Genomic DNA, 18640 nt, shown 5'->3' with positions numbered 1-18640 from the left:
TGTGTAGTCTCAGGCACCACCAGAGGGCGCTGTTGAGCACTATGCAGGCTCATAATAATTGGTCATTTTTTTCGATTTGATCAAGAATAATATATCTATTTTTAAACAATCAGGAGAGGTCATTTTTCGTTGTAAACATTTATATATATCATACAAAGGCTTAAGTTCAATTTTAAACCGTCAGACCTCATGAGCTCTTGTTTAAAGGTTAGCTCAACACCAAATTAACTTTTTGTGTGTGCTGATAAACTATCAACTGAAGTTTACAAATGCTGTCGACGTGTCCTCATTATTTTGACATTTGAGTGCATGTTTGTTTCAAGCTTGAATTTGGGGCAAAAGGCGTGTGTTTGGCGCCATCTTCAGGTAACACCTCAGTGTGTGGCTGTTCATTCTCTCATGACGCGACACGATGCCTACTACGTCACTCGTTCCGCCCGCATGACGACGTCGCCCCCGCCACCCACCGGCTCATTCTCGTACACGCCTTCTTCAACGGCTTCTCTGTGATTTGCTGCTGTCAATCACAGCCAGACCACGCCCAACCCTCCCCCCATTCGCAAGCCAACGCTCCTCCAGGCCGCACCCTCTTTTCTTTGGGCGCCAATTTCAAATCTTAGTGAGGGGTGGAGCAAGAGTCGGACTTCCTGTAGCGTTAACCTTTTTTTTTTTTTTTTTAGTTAACCTTTTAAGTAATGAGCAACTCAAATCATAGTGCGCATGTCCAAAACCCCTCATCCAATTAAAATGCAGGAATGATGTCACGTGACGTCAAGACGCAATCAACACACGTTCACTTTTGGCGAGCTCGATTGGTTTTCATCACGTAATAGCAAACCAACAACGTGAATGAAGCTGATAAATGACGTCATCGCTCCAGCGAGACGGACGCAGCGCTGAAGAAAGGCAGGAAACAAAAAGCACTTTTGAAGGGCCTTCGTGTTGCAAGTGAAGGAAGCGCGAGCAGCGCAACTTGAAATGTGGACAGGAAATTCGGCACAAACATTTCAAGCACAAAAATCAAAACAACAAATATTAAGCAAAGGTGTTCATTTGTGGAATGATTTTTGAACTGAAGATGTCCATCACTTGCTGAATTAAAAAAATTGTTTAAAAGAAAATGAAAAAAAAAAAAGACTTACATCAGACACGAGCTGTTTAATTGTATAAATGCTGTCATGAGTGTTTTGGAAATTGTGAGTATGAGGATATGATTTACAAATGTATTTTGCTATATGAATTTCATGTCCATATGGCAAAGTGCACTTGTATATATGACCAGGTTTAGACATTTTTCTTTTATTGAAATACATGAAGTTATTATTGTCATGAAATAAGTCCAAACATAGAAGGAATAAAAGGGATGAGATCAGTTTTCAACTTCTGCCTTTTGAACATATAAACTATAACTAATGATGTTTGTATAAGCTTGTGTATTTTTCCTCTTCTTTAAATCTTTTTTTCTGCTACTTTCTGTTTATATCTTGAATAAACAAATCAAAACAAAAAAAAATCAAGCATGTGCTGAATTTGAAGCAGCAAATCCAATCTGGAAATAAAGTCAAGCTAGCAAGCGAGATGACGTCCTCGAAGGGAATTTCACGCTGGCAACTTGTGAAGTTCCCACTTGAGAAATCAAACGTTTTGTTCTTATTTCTTAACGGTCGGTCTCCGCCGCAGTTGATTTACGACAACAAGCGTCAGTCGCGGCTCCAAACGATGATCACAACATCATCGATCCCGCCCGACTCGGGTTTGACCAACGTTTCTCCGGCCGAGAGACGTTGGGAAGAAACACACGCAGACGAGATGCATGTTGTCCAGTGCCAATCGTTGGACTTTGACGGACGGCTTATTGACATCCACATGAAAGATGGACGTGCGTCCTTTCCCATCAACAAATGGTGAGTAGCATTTTTATTTTCAAGCCTTCATTCGTCAGGCTATGAATAAATGGAATTGAATTAGAAGGTATTGCGCAATGTGTAGGCTGCTTGCGGATGTCAACGTTTCTGTTTGAATAAATAGAAAGAAAATAATAGCGGAGAGTGTTCATTTTGATCAGCCATTTTGAAATATAGTCTCAGTTTTAGTCCAATTTCAATCACACTTGTTTGCTTTTATCAAAGTTAGTCAACCTCATCCCATTTTTATTTGCTCAACTTTTAGTGGACTATAAAAGTCCAGCCTTTTAGTCTCGTCCAAGATAACATCATTTTATTTGTTGTCGTTTTAGTCAACAGAAACTGTCAGCATTATAGTCTGGTTTTAGACAAGACAATCATTTGACACCCGTTTGCATTTTTTTTTTTTGCCGGCAGTTCATGTTGAACATTTCCATCGAATCTAAAACGACTTCAAGTCAAATTTTCTCTCATCTTTTTGATTGAAAACAATTTCAGTCTATCAACAAGTGCCTATGATGACTCCACGCTACAAGCTAGTAAATTAGCTAGCATTAGTTAGCGGTCAGATTAACACTGTTTGAACGTTAGCCTACAGTTGTTGCATGATGTGAAAGTGGCGGAGTCACTGTGTGTTTGTGACAGCTTAGCAGAGACGGGATTTGACCTCAATTTTCGTCTCGTCTTTATTAGTCGTCAAAAATGCGGTTTTAGTCTCGTCTGGTGAAAAATGTGCGTTGGCGGAAATATTTGGATGTGGTTCTCGTTGACAAAATGAAGAGCGGCAGAGCGGCAGAGCGGATATCCACAAGCAGCCTCCCACGGAGCAAGCCGACGCGGGAACAAGCTGGCTTCTACGTAACGGGCAGACGGAGAAAAGACGTCCCAGTTGGGTGCAGATGACGTCATTTGGTCATTTCAGCCTAGATTGGTGACATACTGAGGACGTCAAGTTGAAATCGGCTTCAAAACAGGTCATGTGGACGTTCGATAGACCAAATTGTCATCAGGCATGAAAATGAAAAAGAAAGAAATACAAATGTAGCGTACTAATCCAGTTTGTTACAATAGCTTTATTGTTTTAAAGCCACGAGTGTGCTTTGCTGCGTGTCCATCGGATGGTTGGGTCCGGACGAATGGCACCGTGCCCTCCATTTCTTTGCGCCCCCCCCCCCCCCCCCCACACACACACACACATTGTTTTAGCATCTGAAAAGGAGAACATATGTAAAGGTGAATAATGACTTGACCAAAGTATCCTGAAACATGTCAACAGTGGCAACAAACACCGGCGGTGGCGTCGGTGCGTAGCTAGCTATAGCTCCTAGCTCCTAGCATCTAGCATCTAGCACCTAGCATCTAACAGCGGTCAGCCTAAACGTGTACCATTTTTCAGCCGCATTGCTAAAAAAAAAACAACGGAGCTCAGCAGGTCCTTCTTCTATTGATAATATTAGTGACAGATCACAATACAACATTGAAAGGAAAAGTATAAATGTGGCTATAAGAAAATTTACCTTGAGCAGATCAGCAGGACTTCCTGAATGCAAATATGCAAAAGTCTAGAGAGGTGGAGCCTATATATATATATAATTTGTATTTCTTTATTGAACAAATATACAATTACAATCAATCTTGACATTTGACAAATCAAACCAAGGCAAAACGTCTCCATTCACATTCAGCATTTAAACAACACAATGAAATTAAAAGAAAAAATCAAAAATAGGGCTGGAGCCGATTTATATACAACACGCAGGATACAATGAATTTCCACATTTGCGTCGAAACAAACGTTTGAGTAAAAAACAAACAATAAAATGCTAATTCGTATCTATTTCTTATTAACTCAAAAAACAACAACACATGAACAACGCAGCGTATGTGATACTTTTTTTGTGCTCAAACAAAGTACAAACGTATGTGACGTCATATCAACGTCCATATTAATAAGTCAGAAGTGAGCATATTTTCCCACAGACGTAGAAATACGCTCCACGGCCGGCCGACGCCATGCCAGGTTCGGTGGGCTGCTGTACAGAGGAAGGCAGGCGGCGGCCGACCTGGACATGTTGCCGCTTGCCACCAACAATGTTGCCGATCGTTGCCATCTTAGCCTGAAGGACTTGAGCCGCACCAGCAGCCGCTGGCCTGGCCTGGCCTGGGCTTGGGTTTGGCTCGGCTTGGCTGGGCTTCGCCACAACGGACCACGCACGACTTTCCGTCCTGGCATTCGTGCACGTGCCAACAACACAACGGCAGGGAACAATTCATAATCAATCGAAAGCAGAAGGCAGGAGAAAAAACGGTCTGTAATGCCCCGATTGGCCACTAGATGTCTCTCACTTATTGGCCAACGACACTCCAGCGTTCCTTTGCGCCCCCTGGTGGAAAAGTTTCGGAGCATTTTCCCTTTCCGTGGTTAGCACATCTGCCTCGCAGTTCCGAGGGTCGGGGTTCGATTCCGGCGGGGAGTGAGGGAGATCTACTTATTGCTCATTTAAGGTCGCTCTTGTTTCATTTGGACGGAAATGCTGTGCTGTGATGTGACGCCACATGCAATATTGGGGGTTGGAGTTGTTTGCAGTTGAGCCGTCGCCGGGACAACCGCAAGCACGCTGAGTAACAGATATCGCGATAATAATAATAAAAAAAAAAAGATATGGCGATAATGAAAAAAAACAAAAAAAGATATGGCCATAAAAATATTTAAAAAAAAAGATATGGCGATAAAAAAAATTTAAAAAAAGATATGGTCATAAAAAAAAAAAAAAAGATATGGCGATAAAAAAAAAAAAAAAAAAAAATATGGCGATAAAAAAAAAACAAAAAAAGATATGGCGATAATGAAAAAAAAACAAAAAAAGATATGGCGATAAAAAAACAAAAAAAGATATGGCGATAAAAAAAAGAAAAAAAAAGATATGGCGATAATAAAAAAAAAAAAAAGATATGGCAATAATGGGACCCCCAAGGAAGTGGACAGGCATGCGTCACGTGACGTTGTCAACAACCTGCTGCAATCCACAACCAGCACTTGCTGAGCTCACCTGCGGAAGTTCACATGACAGCATTTCAAACTACTTCTGGTCATAACTCGGTTCAAAAATACACTATAGTTCATCATTTTAGGGCTGGACGATTATGAGGAAAATAATCATCAGGATTATTTTCTTTGACATTGATAACACCATCAATAAAATATTCGATGATTGAAAGACTTGCACCTCAACTTACATCCTCATCATATCAATTCCTGCATGTTGAACACTTTATTCTTGAACTTTTCTTCTTCTACAAAATGAGCCAAATTTTCATTTTCAAGCACGACATAAATCTCTCCACATTTTCACCAGTCTTGGGACTTGGTGGGCTAACCGGGACCTCAAAAATGCCATTTTGTGTGACGTCATGTGCAAACGTGTGTTAGGGACAAAAAGCCCTCGGATAATGATGTCTTTGAATTCCAAATTCCTTGAAAACTTTCAATCGGACTCAAAAGGCCAAAGAGAAAATACATGAGAAAGTAAGTCAAATAACAACATAAGAATCATTTGGGGAGTGACGTTGTATCTTCTTCTGCGCATGCGGTCACTTTGGGGCCGCAGAACGTTCACACCGACTGAGGTCGCAATGAAGGTCATGTGAACGCTTGCTCCCAAAAATCGGATTTCACCCAAAAGTCCCAATTGAGCATCAAGACGGTCCCGCAGTGTGAACGTAGCCTTAGAACGAGATAGAAGACAGCTGCCATTGAGATCTATTAATAGTCTTTTTTTTCACAGATTGGGAAGAATTTGTGCCTTTGAGTAGTATTATTTTACCTTACTCTCATTTGACCCGCGTTTCCACAGCATTTGTGTGTTAAACTGTTATTACCCAATGCTAATTGCTATTAGCATTGGAATGGGATCCTTCATGACTTTAGCAGTAGCACTAGCTCTGTGTGTCGTAAAGGCTGAGCATTCTATTGAATTTAGTTACGCAAGTTCACGTTCGCGCGCTGATGTCTCGCGTTTTTTTTTTCCTGTTCTGGTTTGAGTCCGTTGCAAACTTGCGATCCAGTTCAGCTAGTTGAAGTCTGTTGATCTTATAAGGCACTTTGGCTTGCCTCATTGATGTTCATTTACGCACTGACAACAAAGTAAGTGCTCGTGTTTTGTCTTCATTATTTAAGTCTGCCGCAGTCGTCTGCTCGTGAGCCAGTTAGCCACATTAGCCCGCTAGCATAGTTAGCCACATTAGCCCGCTAGCATAGTTAGCCACATTAGCCCGCTAGCATTGTGCCGCCGTCATTCGCGGTCATTAATATTCGAGTCTATGCGTGTGCTGTGTTGTCGTCGTTGTTGTATTTGCATATTGTAGTGTCCCGCTAAGTGCCGAGTTTCGCTCCTCCGAACTGCGTCATTGTGGGAGGGGGCGCATTTGATGGCTGCTGAACGTATGTAGGCTACTCATGCCGTCACTAAGTGCAGTGATCTTTCACGGCCCATAGATGGCGTCCTTGCACTGTTTTTCCTTTCAGCCTTTTTGTATGGTTGAGATGCAATGTGTGGTTGCGCCCGCATTTTGGGCATTACTAGATAGCTTGGCCATATATTTGGAGCCTTTGTTTATTTGTACTAATATTGAGAGCTAGTAGTAAGTATTATTTTCCTCTGCTTGTTTTGCAGACTCCATTTCAGACTCATTCCATTTCAGACTCATTCAATTTGCAGCTCAATATCGACGTCAAGTCAATTTCAAGATGAATTCCAATTTCCATTCAATCAAACTCATGTCATGTCCATCAACCCTCCATCCAGTAAAGGCTACTGAATCCCACCCTGGAGTCCCGCCTCTTCCTGCCTGTGCTCACCGTCGTGTTTGGCCCTGAAAGCACCAGCACCTTTCGATTATCTCCTTAACGGTATGTTTTAGAAACGGAACAAATTGTTTTCAAATATACCAAGCGTGTAATTCTTGTTGCGTGTCATTTAAACAGTTTCAAACGGCAGAATGATACACTTGAATTCCAAAAGTCTGGTGTTGTTGTCGTTTTTTTTTCTTCCCGTTGGCGACTTTTTTTTGTTTTTGTTTGAATTTGAAAAAAATGCATTTCTTTTTGGTGAAATTTGGTGCGGTTGGTGACCGAGAGATTTTGCCTTCCTTATTTTACTACACGGTGCGTAACAATGGCAAGAGTTCTTTTTTGGTTTGTTTTGGAGCCGCTGAAGGCTGCTCCAAAACAGACGTCGGGCCACAAATCGGTGTCCAAACCGCAGATTTAGAGCTAGCGCTAATCGAATGCAATCAATATTCTTGGCGATTGTACTGTCATGCATTCAAATGGAATTTCCATATTGATGAATGTGGCCAAAGCATTTGGACGGACGACAGAAGCAAAAACAAAGTCTGAATTGTGCTTTGATTTGAAGTAGAGCTGCCAAACGATGACCATTTTGCATCACATTTTAGAATTCGCATTCAAAAGGCTTTTTTTAATCGACGCCAAATTTCAAGAGCGCCTGTTATGTGTTCAATGATTTTGTCATTTCACGTTCTGAGGACGTCATTTCTGGATCCACTGCACACGCTCCTCCTTCTCCAATCAGTTCATGACTTGCGTCATTTCAAATGACCCCAAAAATAACAGCGATTGTTTGACATGAGCAAATATTCCGAATATCATCCGCAAACATTCATTAAAAGTTTGACTTGAACGCATGTCGTTATGTTTAACTTGTGCTACCTTTAACGTAGCCATCCGATGTCAAGATCATCTGCGCTCTAAATGATTCATCTGCGTTAATACACGATTCATGCCATCATTCTTTGTGATTCATTAATGAGTTGACGCTTCAAGCATGAAGATAACAAAACCATGTCAAAGAAAAAAAAACACAACTGGACTTTCACTTGACTTCAGTTTGTTGTCTTCATTGCGCAACCCGTCCAATCATAGTTTGGCAGCAATTGTGGCCCTTTTGGACCCGACTGGCCTTTCCCACCAGCAGCAGTGCAAGCGCCGCTACCGCTCGTCGCCCGGGAATCAATCGGCGCTTCGGTGCTCGGCCATCGCATCACCTTGATGGCCGCAAATTTGGGTGTGCGTCAAACTGGCAGGTTGATCAGCCGGCGCTTTCCAAAAGCTTGCTGAGCCCCGCCTGCCCTCGATTGTCATTCGGAGCTCAACGGTGGCAGGAACGCACGCATTTGCATAATAAAGGCACGCACGACACGCATCAACATGCGTGCGCTGCTCACACAGTCGACGGATTGTCAGAACGCTGGAAAGACGTGAACGGCGTCCTTGTGTGTCATTTGCCAAGCGTTAGCGACGGGCGTGTGTTGGTCCGCTGATGTCAAAGTTGCGGCCGGGTCGGTACCGCGCCGTCCCCGGTGTCATTGTCGCCGTTGACGCGGCAACGGCCTCACTCTCACTTTCTCATGCTAGCACGCGCGCGGGGCCGAGTGCTCTCCTCAGACCGGCCCAAGGTTGCTTCAGATCAACAAAACAATCCAAATTGGAAACAAAAACGACATTTTCACTTTTACAAAACGGTTTTAACTGTAGCGCTTCACATGCAGCAGTCGGATGAAAATCAGCACCTCCAAATCCGAGACCAACGGTCACCAACGGTCACCAACGGTCACCAACGGTCACCAACGGTCCACGGTGGCAAAAGGCTTGGGGGGGGACATCCTGTGGTGGAAGGGAGGAAGTCTATTGATTGTTGACCAAGCGGGACATCATCCAACTGTACAAGCACTTATTTGGACTTCAAACATCTCTCGGAGTTCATTTGTGGATGCCCGCTTTCAAAGTGACATTTTTACGACACAAATAATAACTAAAGAGTCAAAACTAAGAAAGTGTCCGCCATCGACAAATGGGATGGATTGGGTACACGCCGGCAGCCGTCCTGTGTGCGTTCATTTGTCCATTTGTAAGCGACGCTACGATGCAATAGTTGATCGGAATATGGCAAATGCATTTGACTTCAAAAGAAACCTGCCGGCGCGGCGGGAAAAAGTGAACGCGCGCGCAGGCGGCTTTAGCGGCCCTGAGCAACGCAAAGAGCCCAGCGGGAAATGTGCAGGAAGTCCACAGATTAGCGCGGTGTGTGCGTGCGCGTGCGCGCAGGTCGGATTTCTGATTTGTTGGCCCCCCGCCATGAGAGCCACTGAAGTGATTAGTGATCATGTCACAGCGTCGCAACATGCTCATAATTAATCGGACTCCGCTAAGCTGCTGTACTTTGGCACGCGCACACACGGTCACCGACGGTCACCGACTGTCACCGACTGCCACATCAAAACACGAAAGCAACATTCACATGGAGCAAAGTGAAAACCTTTGGGATGCCGGCAAGGCCGCGGCCATGGCTATCAATGACAGACTGCTCGCCAGTTTTGCAGGCCACATGTTGCCAAAAGGCGCATTCCGGCGGACTCGATGCTAGTAAACGTGCTAAAACATGTGAGCCATGCTAGGAAAGCAGCGAAGAGAATTTTAAAGTCAACATGCTAGTGAACATGCTGACAGAAGTTGCTGTAAAAATGCTCACAAATGTGCTCACAGATTGAAGCTACCAATGCTAGTTAGCGAAAATGCTAATAGAAGTTATGACTACTGCTAGGCTGGGACATGTGCAAACACAAGCTATTGTAAAAATGCTACCAAATGTGAAAACAGAAGTTTAGTAGCAATACTAGGAAGATGCTAAAACAAGTCAGCTAATGTAATAAATGTGTTAAAGGAACTTAGAAATGAAAGTAAGCATGCTAACAAAAGTTAGCTACGCTTGTGGAAAAAGCTAATCGATGTAATGCTGCATTCGAGGATGGTCTGAAGTCGGAGATCCCAGTTTCTTTTTCCTAATTCTCACCTGAAAGCGTTTGAGGCAAAAGTCAACAAGCAACATGGCGGGTCGTGGTCAATTGTTTTTTACGTTGGTCCTGAAAGCTCATTTGGACCTCCAGCAAACTTGCTTCATTTCTTGTTTTGATCTTCTTTCATAAGACCGTTGAGTAGTTGACTTCGTGCAGGGAGAAAGCGACGTACGAAGTCACGTACGTTTTGTCACGTGGCGTTTTGTCGAATATTTATCAATGAAGAAAGCTGGCGCCAGTAAATTGCCTTTTACCGTTCCGAAGGCGTCGCCATTGTAGTGACGTCACAATGTCGTCCGTCCGCGAAGTCGGCCTACTTTTTTTTCTTCCCGACTTCGCAAGTGGGATTTCCCACTTCAAGGGGGCGTTCCCGTACGCACTTCCTGCTTTGAACTGGGAAAATTCCCACTGGCGACCATCCTGGAATGCGCCTTTGGGCGTCAGTGTCACGCTCTTGCAGCGCTTTAAATTCCCATGCTAAGAAAAAATCAACTGTCGGGGAGGGCCCTAGAAATCGTCCCTGATATTATCGTCAAACTTCTTTTCGTAATCAAGCTGAAAAACAAACGGGTCCGTTGATTGGCTGCATAGTAGGAGGAAGTGATGAAATCGTCATTTGGCGAATCAGTGGGAACAAAAAAAATTTGAAAAATGGAGGCATGTCCCGTCTCGGCGTCGTAAGTCAACGTCCCGAACCTGGAAATGATTTGGGCTTCAAATAAGTCCCGCCCCAAACAACGTTAATGAAGCTAGCATTCTAGCATGTTTTTGGAGTGCTGACGGAAAAAGACACTCGAGGATGGGACGACATGCTAACGACATGCTAACGACATGCAAACGACATGCAAACGACATGTGTCCTCATATTTTGAATTTCTGACAGCTTTCACTCATGAAACTTGTTACAGTCCTACTTGTGACAAAGAAGTGCGAGTAACTATTTCTTTAAGACATATGTGACTATTCCGAGTCATGAAGTAAATCCACTTTGTATTACTTTTTCCTTTTGCTCAAGTACAGTAAATGTGAGTACAGTATTTTGGTACTCCGGTATCGGTAGTTCTTAGTACAAGTACTACTTTCTTTTCTGCAGCCCTCACAAGAGACCGACTGTGACGTGCGGCAATTTCGCCCGCTGGCCACCATGACATCATCCCCTGACCCAAACCCCAACGAGGAATCATGAAGCGCCTGCACACGCATACATTGAGCTCAAAGAGGGAGAGGGACACCATTTTGGAGAAAGTTTCACATTTTCCAAGGGGGAGAAAAGTATGAAAGAGAAGGCAGAGGAGAAGGAGCAGGAAGAGGAGAAGGAAGAGAAGGCAGAGGAGAAGGAAGAGAAGGCAGAGGAGAAGGAAGGGGACGCAGAGGAGAAGAAAGAGAAGGCAGAGGAGAAGGAAGAGAAGGCAGAGGAGAAGGAGCAGGAAGAGGAGAAGGAAGGGGACGCAGAGGAGGCGGAGGGATTTCTTCTCCCAACTTTGACACGAACGCACTCCAAGCGCGTGCACGTGGCTGCATCTTGTGCACGCGCGCGGCTTCTACTTGAGCATAAGCAAGTTCGGCTGATTTTCTTTTTTGCATCTTTTTCGTCCGCGCACGCGCGCACACAGGGCGGGGAACAGCTTGGCTCGGTTCGGGTCGACCTCAGTGTGCGCGCGCGCGAGCGGTTCGGGACGTCTCGAGCCACCAGAGCGGCACCGTCCGGTCCGGTCCTGGACCGTTGTCGGCTTGGCGCTTCCCATTTGGACTCGCGCCGGTGGGACACGTCCCGCCCTGTCGAGTTTGACTTTGGACTTGTCCACTTGCTCGCTTCCTGTCGTCGGGACGGACGGCGACATTCTGCTGGTCCGGACGTTCAGCCGAGCGCCTCCGAGCCGAGCCGAAACGGAGCGGAGGCGCCATGCCGGTCCGAAAGAAAGGTAAGACGCTAGCCTAAAAGGTGGTGGCGGTTCCGGTTCTGCCGCGGGTAGCCTAAGCCGCTTTCCAACTAGCCAGCTAGCATGCTAGCCGCTACTCGCTGGGACGGCGAAAGTCCAAATGGCGTCGCCGCTCGCTCGTAAGACGAAGCGGAGCCCACGTTATTCGTGGGACGGAGCGTCAGGCGGGCCCGGCTGGTTCCGTCGGGCCGAACCGGGCCGCGGAGGCCCGCGTGACTGAGCGAAGGCAATAAGGCGAGCTAGCCGCTTAGCTGGACGTGCTAACTAAAATAAGCGAGTTGCGAGTGACGAAGCAGCTGACGACAAACTTCGCGCAAACTCCAAAACAAGCTTGGAAGGCAAAACTTGCAAAATGCGCAACAAAATGGACGCAAACTCGCCCACTGCTGCTCGTCAGCCGGACTTGAGCACTTTTCTCTCGCTTCTTGATTTTCTCTGGCGAGTTGAGCGATCGCAATAATAATATTGGCTAGAACCGATTTATCGGTAATGGCTGACGTCAGAGGAAAGTTCCTCGTCGTGTCTCACTAATGTATGACTTATGAGTTACTTGCTTGACAAACTCATTGACTTACTTGCAAAAGGAACTGGTTACTTGAAGTAACTTTTTTCCTTCTGCCCTGCATCTTTCTCCCCAACTTTGCATGTTCAACATCAGCAGTTGCCCCCCCCCCCCCTTTCGACATCCTACATTGTAATTTCTCATTCATCTCATTGTTGTTTAAACTCTAAAAGTGTAGTAGCGTACGTGACATGACATCACAGTCCATTTGTCCCCTCATTTGAATTAAAGCAACACTAAGTCTTTGACTTTGTATGAATTGTTGACTAAATGAAACCACATCACGTCCTTCTTCTTGACGTCAATACAAAAATGACAAAGGCGGTAACGTTTTTGGAATCTTTGGTCCCCACAAAATCAAAATACTGGTTGAATTTCCCTGCAGTGAACGTCGTGCCTCCTCCACTCGTCCTCCATGTTTGCAGCAGTTTGCAGTTTGGGAAATACGCAACCGCTGGACTTAAACCGATTGCAATCCTTTTTAGGTTTGAAAAACATTGCAGTGAAATGTTAAGGCTTAACATTCTTCCATGTTTAAAGTGTGAAGCCTAACCCTAATTAAGACATTTTGTTGTAATATTTACACCAAAAAATGATCTTTAAAAATCGGTTGGGCCGCATATTGAATGGATACGAGAATTTTGCGCTGTAACGTGGCGATATATTGCAGAATGGATTTTTTTTTTAACACTTTTATTGTTTAGACAAAGAACATATTAATGCAAAGACAATTTTGGGACTTCTGCTTTCGATAAATGATATATTTAAAGTCTTGTCAATTGAATTGTGTTGACTCTCACGTGTCACTTGTGGGAGACGCTCCAAATCTCGAGCTTTTCGACCGAAGACCAGGGGGCGTCAAAGGTACGGCCCGGGGGTCAGACCAGGACCGCAAAGGGGTTCAGATGATATTGTAAACGGCGGACCAATTATTCAGATGGCCAAAATCATTCGTAATTTCGCAAGCAATCGACTTGGATGATGTCATTATTTTACACACAACCTAAAGTTAGGGTTTGTTGAAAAAAGAAAAAAAAGAAGATCAAAACATCAATCTACATACTGCGTGTATATCCATCAATCTGTGCATAACTGACACCAAGTGTTTATACCATGATTTAACGGCTCCGGCCTATTGCTAACATATTTTCCTCCCTGAGCTAATAGGATTTTAGGAGACCTCCTTTAACCTGAACTTGTCCAATTCTTCATCATTTCAAGTTTTCCGCCTCTCTGGATGAAATCTCCCGTTTCTGTTGTCCGCCACCAAAGCAGACGTATTCGCTTTGTGCTTTTTCAAAATCCGACCTTTGCTTTGACTTTGGAAAACCGCAAGCGGCATTTGTGCGGCATTTGTGCGGCATTTGTGCGGCATTTGTGCGGCATTTGTGCGGCATTTGTGCGGCATTTGTGCGGCTTTTCGGCCCCATTTTGGGCACCGACGCGCTCCGTGGCTGCCGGTCAGCGCAAGCGTCGGAAGGGTTCGCCATTTGCGAGCAGCAAGTGAGCGTGTCCGCTTTCCCGTTGCTGTGCAGATGCCCAGCGCGCGCTGTCCCTGCTGGAGGAGTACCGGGCCAAGCTGCAGCACGCCGACGAGCGGCAGCTGCGCGCCTCCATCCAGAGGGTCATCGACATCTTCCGGAGCAACCTCTTCCAGGCCCTCATCGGTACGTGGCGCGTCTCTGCCGGCCAGCTTCCCTTGCGCGGCGCAACCGTTTGCTCTTTGGCAAGCTCACCAATCGGCTTCGGACATTTTCATTCCCATGACATGATCTGCATTAGGATGTTTGCTAACACCTTTTATTTGAAATTTTCACCAATACTAGTACTTTTAATGCATACAATTTCCTCCAAAAAGAAGGAGCCATCATTTTAAAGACAGACCCGTCCGTCCCGATAGCGCTTAGAGCACAAGGACCCCTTTTAGTCGTCTATATGCAATATGGCAAACACACAAACTCAGCAGTCAACTAAAGCTAGCATTTATCACGCCACAACAAAAAGATCCGATATTTTTATTGTTTAAATACTGTACAGGGTGTACATGTTTTTATTTTCTTTTTACATAAAAATCAATTCAAATAGGAATTTTCTGTTTTTGGAGCTTGCAAACAGATGAATTGCATTGACATTATTTCCTACTTGCAAAAATGTTTCAGAGGTTGAACAAATCAGACTTCAAACACTTCATAGGAACAAAGTGTGTCAGGAGTGTGTGTGTGCGCGTGTGTGTGCGTTGGATTCCAGAGAGCAGACCACAATTGCATGAAAAAAAAAAAAAGACTCAGAATGGGGTGAAGGAAAGAAGTTATTTTGTCGTGTACAAAGTTTTGGCATTCAATACATTTATAATCCAACTATGTTTTTTTTCCACATATGTTGTCGTAATATATCTTTGATAACATTTCTGACAACTCTCATAGACAGTGTTTCCTCTACATTCATTTAGGAGCGGCGGCACGTGAAAAGGCCATCTTGAACATAAATCTTACTTTACCAAATAATATATGGACATCAATGGGTTGGTACGCTCTTATTTTGAAGTTGTTGCCAACAACGTATCACGGCGTAACGAAGATGTAGCCTCGTCGCTGATGTCAGCACATGTTTCGATATCAAGTTCACTTGATGATTATGGACGCGAAACCAAAAAAATCCACTTAATTGCACTGACACTGTATTATATGGCACCTGTTACTAGCATTTAATAGCAGCTACAGTGCCTCTAATGCTAACTAGAGTAGCGCTACTGATGCAGCTAGTGTTGCTAATGCTAATACGGCTGCCGTTTGATGACATTTGGACGCACTTTCCCTGCTAATCATTTTCTAACAAAGCAGGTGTACTCGGCTGTGTTGATTTGGAAGGCAAAATGGCTGCTGTGGTTCTGACGTCGCCTCGTCTCGTACAACAAAATCTTTGGGGAAAATATATCAATTTAAGTCAAAAGAAAAGAAGTGGATTTTCCAACAATGAAAACCAGCTGCTCCCTCATTAATAAATCAAATGTTTTTTTGTCATCTGTATTTATAATTTAATGTCTTTTTTATTTAATTTAATCGGAATACCCGAATATTGAATTGAATTTTCCGTCGGCTATTTGAATAGCAAACTATTTGATAGCTGCGGCCCTCAAACTATTCCGTAAACATGTCAGCTGCATCTGTTATTGTTTGGCAGCGTTTGAAAAAAATGAGCCTTTAACAAAAGTGACTCTCGTGTTTATGTCGATCTTTGCACTTTAGCGCTCGATGGTGGCTTTTCTTGCAGTCCGGCCACTGCAAGCTAAACATTTGGAATACGGGAACATTGAAATGAGTCATTTGCCCCAAATCTTGTCTGGCTGTCCGTCCCGCGCATTCAATCTGGTGAGACATCGCTTGCGTTGTGGGATTTGTGTGGCGTCCCACGTCACCCTCGCTCGCGCCGCCGCGCACTCCCTTTGACATGTTCCTGACAGCGAATCGGCAAATTGGGATCGAATGTTGAGGAAGTGAAATTGTACGTGCGTTGCGGCAACATGCGCGGCTGCGGGCGCGTCTCGTGCTCGGGTGCCACTTTCTCGGTTGTCGCTTGGCGCGGAAGGTGAGTTTGCTGGCGTCCCCGAGAGGGAGAAAGTCAGGCGACAGACCGCAGCGGCAGGCCCGCTCGCTTGTAATCCCTCTGTGGACATGACGATTACCCCGCGCCCAGCCCCCCCCCCTTTAATCCAGCACCCCCCGCCCCCAAGAGGAGACGTTCCACTGTGTTGTTCTTGTCCTTCTTTCTCTGGCCTGCATCCACACCAGCAGATGGCAAACATCAACTCTGCTCATCTTCTTCTTCTTCTCTTGTCCTACATGACCACTTGACGGCACGCACGCACGCACGCACGCACGCGCTTCCGTACGGTTTTGAGTGTTGAATTTGTAAGCGTTTTGAAGCCTGCTGGCCTCCATCAAGGCAACAGAAAGTGGGGGGGGGGGGGGCAAATTGAGTATTTTTACTTCTCCTTTCATCTATTTTCATCTTTTTTTTTCTTATACTCGGCTTGAAAGGTTTCTCTAAATAAACGTGTTTTTTGTCTCCACGTTTCTGAGCATCTCGACTCGCTCTGCAAGCCCGACAGAAATTTCTAAAAAGTCCCAATCAAACTTTGTTCTTTACTAGTGTTCATTTTGTCTGCCTTTTTGAAATGTTGTCCCCGTTTTAGTCCAATTTCAGTCACACTTGTTTTGATCACAGTTAGTCAACTTCATCCCGTTTTTTATTTAGTCCATGTCTAGTCGACTATAAATCTAGCATTTGAGTCATTACATCATTTTATTTGTCTCGTTTTAGTCAGGACAATCATTTCACCCCTGCATTTTTTTTCTCAGCAGATTATATCGAACCTTTTCAGATCCAAAACTATTTCCCATCAAATGTTCTCATCTTTGAGATGAAAAACAACTTGACACGCAATTGCAGTGGCTATTATGGCTCCGTGCTATGAGCTAGTAAGTTAGCTAGCATTAGTTAGCAGTCGCATTAACATTATTGTTGGAACGTTGTATTTTTTATTTCTTTCTTTTTTGAAGCGTGAATGCACTTCCTGTCTGTCCCGTGTGTTTGTGCATGTTGCGCTCGCTAGCTGCAGTTTTGAAAACACTTCTAAAACACTTGTTAGTGCCTGGAGCAGGCTGAAAAGCGGCCTTACTTACGATTGGCAAACATTTTCCAAAGCGCTCTTCAATGCAAACGTGTGGTGACACAAATCTTCAGTAGAAGTGGAGAAATATTTCACTGTTTTCACATCGCACTTTTTTTACCCATCAGATTGATGGATTCCTCACACGCATTTCAAGATAGCTTCCACTTGCAGCATTTCCATATTTTTCTATTTCAAAAAATAAATCAAATTGGCTTAGCAGTTTGATGCATCCCAAATAGTTGGCATTGCGGACACGCCAAATCGGCGGACGCTTCCTCTACAAGCCAATCCCCACAAAAAAGAAGCACACGAGACCAGTCCTGACATTCATAGTTCCGAATCCACCACACCGTGTTCAGCTGACCCGTTAATAAAAGCCATCATGGCCGTTCATGCTCACGGAATCGGAATCTGCTTGTTTGCAATCAGAAAATGCGGATTTTGTTCTATTTGGATTGAATGAAAAATGCGTGTTGACAAAATCATTTGTTTGTAGTTTTCGAAAGTTGACCAAATTAATTCATTCATTAATATATTGTTTCGGTATCAGATGTCGATGATGGGTTGGTCTCCCCAAAACCGCCGCGGTCGCCATTGTTTGCTTTTGTGGCTCAAGGACACGACAACAAAACACGACTGAGGCTGAGCGTCACACACTCGCCGTTTTCCTCCTCCCGGCTGTTCATTCTCTCAGGAATCGCAGAACGCATCCTAAAATCCAACTGGACCTTCTGCTACACGCGCCTCCCCTCCCTTATTTTCTGCCGCCATCCGCTCCTCCCTCTCAAACGGATCCGGCATCTTGCAAAACTGCTGCCATGACTCCAGTTCTGTGAATACAAAATGAGTTGGAATTTGGAACGATCTTGAATGACATGGAATGAGTTCAACATGTTGAAATAGGAATGGCTGCAATTGTTCAAAAAACAAATCATCTTTTTTTTGGTGCTTTTAATTTTGAAATTTTCAAACAAAAATTGCGATAGAGTTCAAATGAACAGATTAAAGATTTTTTTGGGGGGGCTTTTATTTTGCAATTTTGAAAAAAAACAAAAAACTGTTTAAAGTTGAAGAGAAAAAACAACACATTTGTAAGTATTATTTTGAAAAAAAAATGCCCTGGGATAATCTCAGAGATAAGATCCAATTTGAATTGGTTGAAAAATGTAGAAATCCAAAAATAAAGAGAAATATGGCCTTTTATTTTGAAATTTTGTAAAAAAAAAACAAACAAAATTGCAGCAGGGATAAGATGAACTGTATATAGTTGGAATAGTTTGCATTGGGTAAGAAATGCAGAAATGATGACAGATAAACAAAAAAGTTAGCTTTTTATTTTGGAAATAAATTGCAGATAAACTGAACAGTTACGTGTTGGAACGCTTTCCAATCACTCTACAAATATAGAAATTAGAGGAGAAAAAAGGCCATTTTTATCCAAAGGTGCAGGCAGCAGGTGGCGCTCATCACATTGTCACATCCCAGAACGGCTGCGTTACCATGACAACACATTGACGACGTTGCTGTTGTTGTGGGCTGCAGATATCCAAGAGTTTTATGAAGTGACCTTATTGGACAGCCAGAGGTGGGCGGAGTCTTCCAAGCCGGCGGAGGGCGTGGCTCTGTGGGACTTCTCCAGCTTTCAAAGCGCCACCGTCACCTCCGACACGCTGCCCAGCCTTAGCAC

General features: G+C 44.2%; 1 protein-coding gene across 25 annotated transcripts in view; it reads left to right on the top strand.

Annotated features, from left to right (window-relative positions):
* The first annotated feature begins 11247 nt into the window (after positions 1–11247).
* dlg1b (discs large MAGUK scaffold protein 1b) overlaps positions 11248–18640 on the top strand; it is a 49038-nt gene continuing 41645 nt past the window's right edge. For 7 of the 25 annotated variants that reach the window (XR_013291171.1, XM_077557920.1, XM_077557912.1 and 4 more), the window contains exons 1-3: positions 11259–11701; positions 13817–13948; positions 18496–18640. The exon at positions 18496–18640 is cut by the window's right edge and continues 10 nt beyond it. Coding sequence is in view for 23 of the 25 variants with exons in the window: in XM_077557920.1 (XP_077414046.1) it covers positions 11683–11701; positions 13817–13948; positions 18496–18640 (296 nt within the window). In the remaining 2 variants the exon portion in view is untranslated. Of the gene's footprint in view, positions 11702–13816; positions 13949–18495 lie in introns of all 25 variants that reach the window. The other 18 variants (XM_077557926.1, XM_077557925.1, XM_077557922.1 and 15 more) reach the window with 12 other exon arrangements.

This window comes from Vanacampus margaritifer, chromosome 2 (genome assembly GCF_051991255.1).
Source record: "Vanacampus margaritifer isolate UIUO_Vmar chromosome 2, RoL_Vmar_1.0, whole genome shotgun sequence".
Taxonomy (NCBI): Eukaryota; Metazoa; Chordata; class Actinopteri; order Syngnathiformes; family Syngnathidae; genus Vanacampus; species Vanacampus margaritifer.
The sequence above is the reverse complement of the archived record's forward strand: the minus strand, read 5'-3'. Positions and strand labels throughout refer to the sequence as shown.